The 13,356-nt window shown below is 56.3% G+C and overlaps 1 protein-coding gene across 3 annotated transcripts in view; it reads right to left on the reverse strand.

Annotated features, from left to right (window-relative positions):
- Positions 1–13,356, reverse strand: part of TTC7A (tetratricopeptide repeat domain 7A) — a 119,534-nt gene that overhangs the window by 37,515 nt on the left and 68,663 nt on the right. For all 3 annotated transcript variants that reach the window (XM_040453813.1, XM_040453815.1, XM_040453814.1), the window contains 4 exons: positions 11,185–11,302; positions 9,854–9,911; positions 8,657–8,729; positions 5,493–5,653 (listed from right to left, as the gene is read on the reverse strand). In XM_040453813.1, the coding sequence (XP_040309747.1) occupies positions 5,493–5,653; positions 8,657–8,729; positions 9,854–9,911; positions 11,185–11,302 (410 nt within the window). The remainder of the gene's footprint in view (positions 1–5,492; positions 5,654–8,656; positions 8,730–9,853; positions 9,912–11,184; positions 11,303–13,356) is intronic.

Raw genomic sequence — 13,356 nt, forward strand, 5'->3', positions numbered from 1 at the left:
GAGGCTCCACAGAACAACCAGTGAAGGGAAATGCTGAATGTCAAACCAGCTTAGCTGATGAGGAACTGACCTTTGGGGAAGAAAGTGCTGGTGCCAGTGATTACGCCTGGCTTAACACTTCCCTCAGCCACATGGCCTGCAAGTTTAACCCCTGGCTCTTGTCCTCACTGGGGGCTGTGGCGGCCAAAAATGTTTAATGAATCCAGCAAAGTGATAAACTATGTTTGTGTTAATACCTTTGATTCCAGCCCCCTCACTGGAGTGTTGGTATTTTAAGTGTCTTTTTGATCTACTACAAGTCCCTAGTAAGAGCCATCCAATAAACACACTGGGTTTAAGTCAGAAATGTTAAGACAGGCCCGGGACTCTGATCCTTCTGTCTGGTGGAATGCACGGCTAGAAACATATCCCATGCAACCTGAGAAAAAGGTGAGGCAGGCCAGGTAGATCAGAGAAGTGCCCTTGAGGCCATAGTTCACCTTAACTACAATCAGCCAACATCTGGCCCCAGCTCATGCCCTAGTTATCAGCTCAAACATTTTCCAAAACAGCCTAGGTTTCCTGGGGGAGATGGCCGTGCCTATAGTTTGTTTATACATGACAAGCTCCAGCTTGTTGAGAGGGCCATATTATTCCTGCACCGGGGGAGTGCGTCCGGACTCTGATACACCTTCCCCTAGGATCTTCCAAGTCCCCCAGATCCTGGGCTGGGCCAGGCAGAAACTCCCAAAAGGGCCTAGCCTGACCCTGCACCCACCAGTCCACCCATAGTCTGGGCTTTCAAAACCGGTCTGGCAGGCTGCCAGACATGGGGTGGGGGCAGTGACTGACAGGCTGGTTATTGGAAAGCTCCCATCATTAGCCTAGGAATTTTGTTTGGTTACCATGGTGACCCTCACTACAAGTGCACTGACTAAAGCACAAGGAATCTGTTACCTAAAACCAGTGCCCATGGAGCCCCAGCTTCAGGAACCATGCTTATCAGTGGTCCGTTCCCCTTGACCCCATATTCCTGCCCCTCCCCAGCAGAGCCTCCCAGCTGCCTCCCCTAGCCTGGATGAGGAGGAAGGACTAGCACAGGCAGCCTCCAGCTCACACAGGACAGAGACCGCTCACATTCCACCGCCTGGCTGGCTTGGAACCCAGGTCCAAATAGGGAGTTTGCTGCCCCCCTGAGGCCCCCTGCAGGCTGGCCAGGGACAGCCCGACCAGCACATGTGTCCAGGGCTTAGTCAGAAGCCCTCAGGATTTCAGGAAGCTGCTCAGGGTGTCTGGTTGCCCCCGTGCCAGGTTCACACTGTCCCCGCGGGGCCATCAGTCTCTGCCTCATCACGTTTCTGCCTTTTAAACCCGAGCTCCATTAACTAAAGGTCATCCCACAGCACAGAAATCAAGATCCTCTTTGCTTTTGCTTTCTAATCCCTGAATTTAGGGGGATTTTCAGAAGTTCAGCTCCATGAGGGCTGGGTTTTTCTCCAGGAGTCTTAAGACTGCCTGTAGGAAGGGTAGCATCCGTTGCAGCTAAGGAACTTCGACACCTTCCCACAGGGCTTCCTGCCTCGGCCTGCACCTCCCTGCCCTCCTGCTAACGGTTCCCTCCTCCAGCTCCAGGCCCATCACACACCCTACCCTCAGCTGCCACATTGCTGTCTTACACTGTTGGTGCACTACCTTCCAGAATGCCCCACACTGCTGCCCTTGAGCATGCTTCTAAACCAACTGTGAGATCTTCTCTTGCCCGAGTCTCACAACAGACCTTGGAGGCAGAGGGAGGCAGGACAGATGTCTTTGGCAGATGAGGAAGCTGCTGGAAGTGGCACAGGTTAATAGCATGACCCAGTGAGGGCAGGAACCTAACTGTGGCCCTCACGTGGGGACAAGCTCACATGGAAAGGGTTCCATCCCACCCACTGGCATGTCCCCTGTGCCATACCTCCTCTATACTTGACATGTGCCTGCCAGCCTCTTCCTTCATGAAGACAGCCTCTGGGAGCCAATGCACAGGCAGGTTCTACAGAAAAGAGCCTTTGAGAGGCCTAAGCCACTTAGGAGCACACTGTGGGGAGCTCTTAGGGTGGCATACACACCTCACTGGGGGCACTGAGGTCAGGGTGAAGGGGGTTTGATCTTTTTGTTTGACTGCAATGATATTTACTGGACCGGCTGTTGAATTCTCTGCCATGGCAACAGCTGGAGCCACACACAGCTTGTTCCCAGCACAGGGAGCAGCTGGGGGACCAGGATGCAGTTTTAACTGAAAGAGCAATGACATTTGTCAGTGATCCCTGGCCGGTAATGGACTCAATGACATTTCCTGCTAATCCATGGGTTTTTGTGCTCTGTGGTTTCATCTGTGGGGGAACAGTATTGCCTTTTTGCAAAAAGCCATGGTCATGCTCTATGACCACCCCACAGAGCTACATGGTAGGTGGATTTTCCACACCCACTCCCAACTTCTTATATATGTATTTTTTTTTAAAGGTTGATTTTTTTTTTCTTAATTTTAAATAACAGAAATGCACTGTCTCACAGTTCGGAAGGCCAGACGTGGCCTGTAGATATTTTTTAGTTTTGCAGCCTTTTAGGGCTGGCTCTGATCAAGACAGAGATCCTCATGGCCATGGAGGTGAGGGGCTCACGGTGGCTTAGAGATAAAGAATCTGCCACTGCTTCTCTATCCCCACTGTTCCCAGTGGACACGTTTTGCACAGTGAGGCATCACAGAGAATGGGATGCTCTGGTCCCCAGGCCTCTCTGCAGTGACACAAAACGGAAGAACCCTAGGGATGCGACTCAAACACTTCCCCTTCTTGGGCTTGGACTTCAAAGATGCCTCCCTGCTGCCAGCCCCATGGCCCAAGCTCCCAAGGCCCCAGCAGTGACCCCGTGGAGTCTAGTCTGGATGGGACAGCTGTGTTCTCATGCAGAGGCTGTCCCTTCAGAAGGCTCCTGCCTGAAGAAATAGGGGCACAGTTGACACAAAGGGGCACAATTATCCTACAAGTTGACCAAGAGCCCAGTCTGCACTGGGGAAGCGCTTGCCATCTTTTTTGCGTTTAGGGTCCCTTGGAGAATCTGCTGAAAGTCATCTCCCTGGATACACACACATAGGCACAAATGTTATGGTTTGGTTCTAGGCATTCCTGGAGGCCCCAAAGCCCACCCACACCTCCTAAGGAGGAGTCACCAACCTCAGCAAGGACCACCTCCCCCACCACCCATGAAGGTCCTTGCAGTGAGTGAAGCGTTTCCAGGTGAAGGAGTGTGCACCTGAGGGGGCGGGGAGGGGCGGAAAGCGTGCTTGAGGGGAAGGGCACACACACTGCCCACACAGTAGGGAAAGGCTGCCGAGAAGGGGGCTTCCTCACCAGGCCCCGGAGCCCAGGAGGCAGGAGGCACCTCCCCTGTGGTGGGTCAGGATGCTGAGGCAGAACCAGAGGGCTCACCCCCCCAACACAGTGTGAAGTGCCATTAGCCTCCCCACTTCAGGCCAGGGGATGAGATTCTGGCAGCAGAAAGAATTCAGCCCAGAAGTTAGGAGGAGACACTGCGGTGAGACGTCAGGCGCTGGAGTGGGTTGAGGGGAGAGCTCCCTGCAGGGACTGGGGGTCCGAGGAAGGGCCAGATGCATGGCATGACAGTCCCCTGCCCTGCTTCCATCAGGACAGCTCTGCTCCCCTCTGTTCCCACACCGTCTCAACTGGCATGTAAGATTTCACTTGGGAAAAGGAGTTGCTGATAAAACCATGTGTGACACCAGGCCTCACCTCTCTTTCTGTGACGCCTGTTCTGACCTGGGAGCAGGGCGAGGAGCCCCTCCCCACTCTAGGATTCGAAGCTTTTCTTGGGGAAGGTTTCTTTTTCCATCAAAGCCTGACAACAGAGTACACACACACACACATACACACACAGCTGGTAGCAGACCCTGCCCGACAGTTGTGAGGACATAGCTAGGAAAACAGCGAGGTAACTGGAACCGGGGGAGAAGGAACATTGGTCCTCTTTGTATTTCCACTGAAAGTGAAAAATGAACTTCTACACAGTAGGTCTTGCTGTATTGTGCGTGGGATTAATGAGACAAGGTAACTCATTCTTGTCTGCACACACTATTTCATCTGTGTTGTAATATTCCCTCAGTGACCTACCTTTTCAAGTGAACTGATCGGGGGGCTTGCTCTTCAGTGGGGCACACTGGGGAGCTTACATTAAGGGCACTCTGCTGCTCCCAAAGCACCTTTCTTGAGCCCTGGCGAGGACAAAGCCATCCCGCAGAGTCCACAGGCAAAGCTCCCCGCGGCATCCTCGGAAGGAGGCCAAAGGCACAGGAAAGCCGGCCCTGCCCCCTGATGGGCTAGGGATGGACAGAGGTGGACACCCAGGCTCCCCACACGAAGGGAACCTCCTCGGGCTGGGACAATAGCGGCTTCCCTCTGTCACCTAACATGGCTATGGCACCCACCAATTTCCCCCTAATTCTTCATGAACCTGTTTTCACTGCCAATGGAGTCATCCCTCAAGGTAGCCAGGACCATGCTTCTTTTCTGCTGTCTGAAGCAGGACTGCCCTTCGCTGGTTTTACATAGCCCTCCTTCAGACCTGAAGGTGGAATGTGGTGGGAATGGGGGCACTCAGGGACCCCCTCATCCCCTGTTCACAGGATTCAGATAAACAAGGTCTAGTATACCCAGTGTCACGTGTCTGGGCGGGGGAGGGCAGAAATCAAAAGACAACTGGCCTCCTCCTCATTCCCTCCTGCGGGCCATGCACCTCCTGCCTCAGCTGGTCCAGCATGGCTCTTGTTCCCCAGTGTCCTAGTTGGGTGGCAGCAGGTCCTCTCTGTATAGGTGGGGGCAGGAAAGTCTAGTCCTGCCCCACCCACCATGGCCTGGGCCAAATGCAGCATGAACCCTGCTCCAAAGAGAGGGGCATCTGGGCAATGTGGCAAATAGGGGGTGCCGAGGAGCCAGGGATGGAGGGAGAGGCCGGGACTGCTCTGGATGGAGAGAACCCCTTTCCTCCAATGCCAGTGGCCTGCTTGGAGGCAGGGGGATGGCTCACTTGGCCTCCACCAGCCAAGCCAATGTTAGAATCCATCCTTGGCTGGCTGTGCCAGGGTTATGATTAAGTTACACAGGTCAGTGTCCCCATAAGGCTCAAATGCAGAGCCCGGGGCAGGCGGGCGGGGGGAAGCAGCTTGAGCACGTGCATTCGAGCACAGTCTCCTCTGTGGTCCCCAGAGCTCACATGGAGCCTGCAGCTGCCATAGAGAGCTCACCACTCCCCACCTGACACTTCCTGGCACAGAATGCCAGAGCCATTCTCTGACCCCACACGTCTTCCATGCCCCACCTTGACCCTCCAGCCAGGAGTGTGCATGCAGTAGGCACTTAATCAGTATGTGCTGGCTGGCTATGTGGCAGGGTGAGGTGTGCATGGGCACCTGTGTCTATGGCAGGTGGCCCCCAGCCCTGTAGTGTCCATAGGGAACTCACTTGAAGTTCTCTGGATACTCTGTGATGGCCATGTTGATAACATCCAGGGCATGCTGGTAGTGTTTCTGGGCAGAGAAGAGGAGTGCCAGCAGGTGGAGGGCGTTGGCATCATCCCTGCACATTTTCAGGGCCTCCTGCAGCTGCTCCATGGCACTGGAGATCTGCCAGAGAAAACTGCCAGTTTAGTGACCTTCTCCAAGGCCCAACCTCCCCCAGGACTTTGGTGCCAGCACCTGCCAACAAGGGCATAGCGGACTCAAGTGAGCTCCTGGGCCCTGGGTGGGGAGGGCTCATGCTCTGATGAGAAAACACACCCTAATGACATGGCAAGAGGGGTCTGCTGTCCCAAGTCAGGCCTGGGAAGTCACTGCTGCTCAGGCCTAAAGGGGAGCAGGATTATGGTGTGGCACAAAGGGTTTGGGCAGATGCCAGGGCTGTAAGAAAGCTACCCAGGTCATGAGCTACAGACCGAGAGATGGCCTCTTCTCCGCATGGTTTATGTGGTGATGGAGGCTGGCAGACAAATATCTCTTCCCACTCGGAGGGTCATAGTGGCAAGAGCTTAGGCTCTGGGGTGAGCTGGGGGCATGGGTCCCAGCTCTGCCACTTCCTAGCTGGACCCTTTGGGTAGCCTCTCTGAGCTGCAATTCTTAGCCATCAAAGTAAGGATAATGTTCACGCCCATTACAGTGGCTGAGAGGGTGAGACGATGTAAGAAAACGTCTGCACCGTCCTGGACATGAGTGAAAATGTGCGTTTCCCTCTTCAAGCCCCCAAAGCCCAGGCAGCGACCAAGCAGGTAAGCCTCTTCCTTCTCATCATGAGGGATGTGTTCTCTCACACCCTCGGGACTGGCAGCTGCATCGGCTCTCGCAACCCTACCCACGTCAGGGCCCTATCCCCACAGGAAGCTCGGGATTCTTTTCTAGAAAGTCTTGCTCCTTACCGAACCTCAGACGTGGGCCTCCCAGGCTCCCTGAGGGGCCTATGGTCCCAGGTATACCTGGCCCCAGCCAGGGGTCCACCCAGCCTCTCACCTGCTGTGAGCACTAGTGCCAGGCCCAGACTCCTCCCACGGGAGCTCCCTTTTGTGGAAAGTTCAAGGGAAGTGAAGGAAGCCAAGTGGTCACTGGTTCAGCTTGCCTGTGTCTCCGTAAGGCTACTCCTCCCTGGCGATTCTCCAGAGCACCCCATTATCCTGGGCTGAGTATCTAAATCCACAGCTGTCACTGCTCAGACAGCCACACGTGCTCCGAGCAAGATGGGCTGGAGGGCTCCAGAGACCCAGGCAGGCCAGGTTTAGCCCAGAGTCCATTCCCTGAGGCTCCCAAGGTCTGGAGTCCCCAAGGAAAATGGGTGCCAGGCTCCACTGGCCTAGCCCTGCCATCTCTCTGGGAGGACAGACACCATTCACCAGAGGTGGCTGAATAATTAAAGATATTAAAAAGATATCACCAAAGGTTTATCATGAACTTGATTGGTGTTTATACAGAAGGCTAAAATACAGTGGTCTCAGGTATTTCTGACCGTGTTCCTTGCAAAACCAGAGCAGAGTGATGTTCCTTGGGGAGAGCGGCAGAGAGGTACCAAGTGCCTCAACCAAGACCTGGAGTCTAGAACCATGGGGCACAGGGGGGAAAAGGGCTGGGACAGGTGGTGGCAGCCTGGAGGTGGAGGCAGGAGAGTGAGTTGAGGAGGGTGGTGGGCAGGTGCAAGAGAAGGGGAGAGAAGCAGCAAAAGGGAGAGGGAAGGAGAGCAGGGCCACCGGGGAGAAAAAGGCTGAGACAGGAGACCGGGAGAGATGAGTGACGAATCCAGTCAGGGTACACACAGGCGCTGGGACAAAGGTATGGGCATGGGGGCCCCAGTGATGGGAGTAAGGGTGCAGTGAGGGGAAAAGCCAGGCTGCTGCAGGGCTTGAGAGGAAGGTCAAGCAGACAGCAGCATGAAGCACCCAGGTGACCCCAGAGCCAGGAGAATCAGCTCGCGGGACCACCTGAACACAACACCAGAGGCTAGGAGGTGACACAGACCAGGAGGCCAACTGCAGGCTGGCAGATAAGGCTCTAAATGAATCAGGGCACAGGATGCTTAGAGCCACATGGCATGTCTAATGGGGGCAGAATGGGCTCTGGAGCAGAAACCTGGCTTCAGTGCTGGCTGAGCTGAAGCTCGGCAGGGTCCCAGTTCCTGCAGTATAAAACAGGGCCAAGGGCACCCTCCTCATCAGATGGAGGGCTCACCCAGCTCAGTGAGGGGCACAGCAGTATCCACGATTGCCAGGGCCGCCATCACCTGACCACCAGAGGATGGAGGCTCTGTTGGCTTCTCTCCAACAGTCTAGAGGCCAGCCCGGTTCCCTTGGTGCAGATACAGAGAGCTGTGCTGTGGACGCCAAGGCTGTCTGCAGTCCCCGAACGGTCCAGAGACCAGCTCACTGGGTCAAGGCCAAGAGGTCCTGCTTTGGAGGCCAGGGGTGTGCACCGAGCCCCAGCCTATGCGAGGCACACACATGAAAATCAGAGGTTCCCAAGGGCCTGGGAGAACGGGGAGCCCTGGCCCTTTTATGAAAGGTGACCCACTGGATGGATGACTGCCTGGCCTTACTCCCTGGACGGACCAGTGTCCTCACAGCACCAACAGCTCAGCTGCTCAGCTTGGGAAAGAAGGTGGGTTGGGCAGTGGTGGTAGCTCCAGTGAGGCCAAGGTGGCCAGGGGATAGGAGGCCCCCTACCAGGTCCTAGAGGCTGAGCCTAATGGTACTGTCCACAAGGCCAGGGACAAGCTCTGGGGTCCACAGAAACAGCTCTGTGTGTGTGAGTCACTCTGCTCTCCTAGATCTGTGGAGAAAGCCCAGTGGAGGTGAGGACATAAATACTTCCTGTGGTCACTCATCAACTTCTCAGGAGACCGAACTGTTCAAGGGAGTGTGAGGACAGAGAATAATCCCTTCCTGTGTGCCCATGGGCTCTACCACATTTTCTGACTCAATCCTTACTAGGTCCCTCTGAGGTGGCGTATGAAGATGCTCAGATAACAGATAAAAAAACAGAGACTGAGAGAGGTTAAGTCCTTGCAAAGGGTCACGTGGCTAGTAACAGCAGTGGTGCCAGGAGCAGACCCGCAGCCCTCGGGGACCTGGGACTCAGGAGATGACAACCCACCTGGCGGACGAGGGCCAGCTGCAGGGAGACATAGAGGATGACCTGGGGGTCACCGGGCGCCAGCTGCTGGGCTCTGTGTAGGGAAAGGGAGCGACAGGTCAGTCAGTGAGGATTGAGCACCCAGTGTGCGATGTGCGCCTCCAGTGTGCCAGCCCTGTGTTGGGTGCCGCCGGGCAAGATGTCAAGGATTCTCAGAGGGTGCCTGGTAGGGGAAGATGGTGTTGGCAGCCCGTCAGCAGCAGGCTCCAAGAGGGCTGGCTCTGCTGAGGTGGGGGGCCATCTGGGGAGGGGAGGACTGGGGGATGGGCACTGCCTCTCACTCTGGGCAACTGTTAGCCTGGCTGAGGCCCTGCGGTGGCCTTGTACAGAGCCCGAAGCCTGACCTCTCCATCACAGGATAGAAGGGAACACTCCTGTGCGTGGAGGGCCTGGGAATGGCCTCTCTGGGAGAGAAGCCTTGGGAATGAAGAGCTAGCCCGGGCAGCTCAGCGGGGGTTGGCGGGGATGAGACTCTTCTGACTCGCTGGGTTCAGGAACAACCTACCCCAGAGAGGGGCTGGATGTGCTACATGTTCCCACAAAGATGGCACAGGAGTCTAGGGCAGGCCCCAAACCAGCAGTTTCCACATTAGTCCTCAGAAGGAGTAAGACACACAGGGCTGGGAGGGCAGAGCCCTGCAACAGGCCAGAGGAGCCCAGAAGGATGCTTGGGAGGGACCCAAGGCTGGGATGGAGTCAGGGACTTAGCAAGGAGGAGGCCTAGGGAGGGCCACCACAGGGGAGGGGCTTCTCTGGCATCCCCTCCCCTCCTTCCCTCCAGGACCCCACCTTGGCTGCCAGGATATCTCTGAGCAAGGGGGTGGGGGTGGGGGTTGCGGTGATTCTCACAGTCCTCTGGTTGAAGACTGGGCTGGGAGGAGGCAAACACCAATTCTGTGTCCCTGCTACTAATACAAGGTGAGTCTCTAGTTATCTCACATAATTATCACAACAACAATGGGCTATCACTCCCATTTTAGAGGCCTAAGCTCCCAAGGGCAGGGGCCAAGCCTGGGGACACTCTACCTGCCCACAGAGCTGGGTGTCCTGGTCAATAAAATGGGGATGGAAACCATTCAGTTTACACCAGTGGGCTCACTGGGATAAAGCATGTGGATGTGCTACCTCGGGCCTCTGCCGTGGCGGGGCCCTCCTCACCTCTCCAGTGTCTGCAGTGCTTTCCGGTGCAATTCGTCTTGCTTGGATTTCAGAGTCGCTGCAGGAGACAAGACGGAGACAGAGCCATGAGAGGCTGCTGAAGGGGTGCTGACCCAGCCCCGCCCCATCCAGGCCACTCAGGCTCTGCAGGGAGAGGCCCCACCAGGGCCCTATCTGGCCAGTGCTTGCACACTCCAGTGGTTCCGGACTGATGCCACCCACCGCCCTCGTTACCAGGGGTAGGTGTGAGGTGTCCACTTGGCCCCAGCTTCCCGGCGTGTTTCTTGCCACACCAGGGCCTTCCACGGCCACCTGAGTCTTGAGAGACAGGTTACCACCACATGCCTCCTCGGGCTTCCTTATCTACAGGCTTCTTCTTTTTTAACCACTTTAACACTTTTTTTTTTTTTTTTGGCAAAATTTGTTTTACATTTATTTATTTTTGAGAGACAGAGTGAGACAAAGTGAGAGTGGGGGAGGGGCAGAGAGAGAGGGAGACACAGGATTGGAAGCAGGCTCCAGGCTCTGAGCTCGAACCCACAGACCCTGAGATCATGACCTGAGCAGAAGTTGGACGTTCAACTGACTGAGCCACCCAGGTGCCCCACCACTTCAACACATTTTAAGTGTTACATTTTAAGGGCAGGTGTTTGAAGCCTTAGCTGCAGACTGAACTACCTGGGAAGCTTTAAAATGATTGTCATCCAGGCCCCAGCCCAGCCCTGGTCAGATTACTCTTCCAGGTTTGGTCTGCATGGGGCCCTATAACTCCCCTTCCTGCAACGACACAGAAATAGGTGGCTGCCTCATCGATGGGGGGTGGGGGGGACACACAGCTGAGCTGGCAGGGTTGGGGATAGAATGCCAGGTTTGGGGTGGCCGGAGTGGAATCCATCCGCCAAGCACAAGTATTTATTAAGCACCAACTGTGTACCCAGCAGTATGCCACGTGTCAAGGGGGGGTTAAAAGACCCTAGAAGGTCACAGCAGTGCTGAGGGCAAGAGCAAAACAGAAGAAAGACACCATGGGGTTCGGGCAGGCAGCACAGTACAGACTACAAGCACTACAGGAGTTCTAGAGGCAGGTATGAGCTCCTCTGCCCAGGAGCTGGGGCCTGGGAGGGTGGGGAGAACTGGGTCCATGAAGAGGGCATGTGTAAGAGTGTGAAGTCTGGGTAAAAGACTGGAAACTGGACTGAGGGGTGTGTGTGTGTGTGTGTTTGCACTCAACGGAGATGTGTTGGGGGTAGGCACTGGTGGGACAAGACGCCTGAGAGGCTGCTGGGAAGTCTGAGCCCCCCAAGCGGACGCCCCTAGGCTGTGGCACTCACCGTCAGTGGCCTGCAGGCTGTAGGTGAGACCCAGTGCCAGGTAGCCCTTGGAGAGGAACTCCCCGGCTTCCTCCCTCAGGTCGATCACCATTGTGGCAAAGTGCTCTGCCTCCTCCAGCTGCAAAGAGGACAGGCAAAGGTCAGTGGGAGGGCTCTCCTGGACTCAGTCACCAGCCTCGGACACTCAGAACTACAATCCCTCATGTGTGGGCAGCACAACCAGAGGCCACGTGGCTTGTCTGAGACCACACAACCACTGAGTGGAAGAATCAAGGCTGTTTCCTCCATCAGCGACTCCCTGGAACTCCTCCCTGCAACCCAAGGACCTGTGATCAGTGTCAGAGGAGAAAGCTTCCCTCGCTCCAGACATTCTAGCTCCCCCAAAAGGACTCTGCCTAGAGCATGGACCCAGGACCAGGCCAGCTGGTGAAAGCTCCTTTCATCATCTGGCCTCTATAGGAGCCTCTGTCTGTCTCTGCCCTGTGTGGCAGAGAGAAGCCAGGGCTGGTGGGGGTGGGGGGCAGGCAGGGCTTGGGGACTGGGCCCTGGGGACACCGCCCACCCTGCAGAGTGGGCAGGCTGCCACTCTGGCTCTGTCTGTGAGCTGGCTCCCTGACACAGGGAGCTCAAACTTTTCAGGGGAAAAAGGCCTGAGGCTGTTTTTGTCCCGGGAGCAGGAAGAACTGTTCCGGTTGGAAAGGAACCAACTGGCGCAGGTCACGTGCACACACACCATCACACGTGTCACGTGACACAAAGAGGGGCTCCCACAGGGGTCAGGCTAGTCAGGGAGACGGGGGACAGCTGGGGGATGGGCTCAGCCGTGCCCACTCATGGCCCACAGGCCTTGAAGAGGCCCCTCCCTCCTCCTCAGCCCAGGTATGGCATCTGCCCACATGCCTGGCATGGGCAGTGTACTGGTCTTAGTGTTCCTGACAACAAAGATGGGAGCCGCCCCACAGCTAGGGGGCTGAAGGGACCATACCCCAAGCCCCGCTGCCATCCAGATGTCAAGGCCCCCTGTGTGGGGCATCTCGCCCCCAGCAGAGGTCCATAAAGTCAGACAACCAGGGAGCAAGATTCAAACCCAAGTTGGCTTCTGACACTCGTGCCAGTGCTGCTTCTACCCTGTTCTTGTCCCTGCCACCCCACCCTGGCAGGAGAGGGTCAGCTCTGTGCATCTTGTGGCCTGACCACTGGCCACAGCCGGGGCGACGGTGGACCCTCCCTCCCTGGAACGTGGAGTTGAGATCCCGAGACAGAGGCCATCAGCAGAGGGGAGATTAGTTGGGGAGTCTGCCCTTTGTGCACAGTCGGGGTACATTCTGTGCAGGGAAAGGGCTGAAGGAGCAGAGAACCCACTGTGAAGGGAGGGAAACAACAGAACCCAAACACAAGGAAGTCGAACATGTGAGCTGACAGCCCAGACAGAGATGGCGGGTGGGGGAATGAATCCCTGTGTGGCCTGCCCACCATCCCTGACCAGGGCAGTGCTCCAGCCCCTTCATGCTGGTGCTCTAGCTGCTGGCCTGGACAGCAGGCCACCTCCAGGTTGGTGGGCTGGTCACTGAGAGGAGTAGGGGGTCCAGGGACCTGAGCTCTGACACCATCAGGCCCTAGGATTCACAGTTTGGGGAAGGCCATAGCTCAGGAAACTCCTCAGCTGCCTGCTGCCCATCTCAGCTGGCCAGGGGGGCCAAGCCTGTAGCAGCTAAGACCTGTTTCCTTGCACCACCTGGTCCAGCAGGACCTGAGGCAGGGGGGTGGGGGTGGGCTTGGGGGCCTGAAGTCAGAGCCAGGTTGAGAGAAAAGCCCTGGAAGATGAGCTCCCAGACACAGACTCTGATACTCACCTGGCACCTGACAGCTGTGGGGCCTGGAGCAAATCACTTAATTTCTATGCCCCAAAGGTCCTCTTCTGCAAAATGGGGAGTTGGACCCCACCTCCAACTGCTCCTCCCCACAAACCTCCACCAAGGGCTTCTGCAGCAGCAGGCTCTGTGATGGGCCCAGCTGAGGAACCCAGTGATAAGGGGGCAGGATGCCTAGGTGAGTTCACAAGAAAACCCCGCAAGCGAACAGGGTGGCTCTTAATGAAGGCTCCCTGTGTAATGCTGGCATGGGGCTACTGGAGCTCCAACAGAAGGACAATCATGTGGCTGTGGTTGTCCA

Source organism: Herpailurus yagouaroundi, unplaced genomic scaffold (genome assembly GCF_014898765.1).
Source record: "Herpailurus yagouaroundi ecotype Mexico unplaced genomic scaffold, PumYag 210, whole genome shotgun sequence".
In the NCBI taxonomy this organism is placed as follows: Eukaryota; Metazoa; Chordata; class Mammalia; order Carnivora; family Felidae; genus Herpailurus; species Herpailurus yagouaroundi.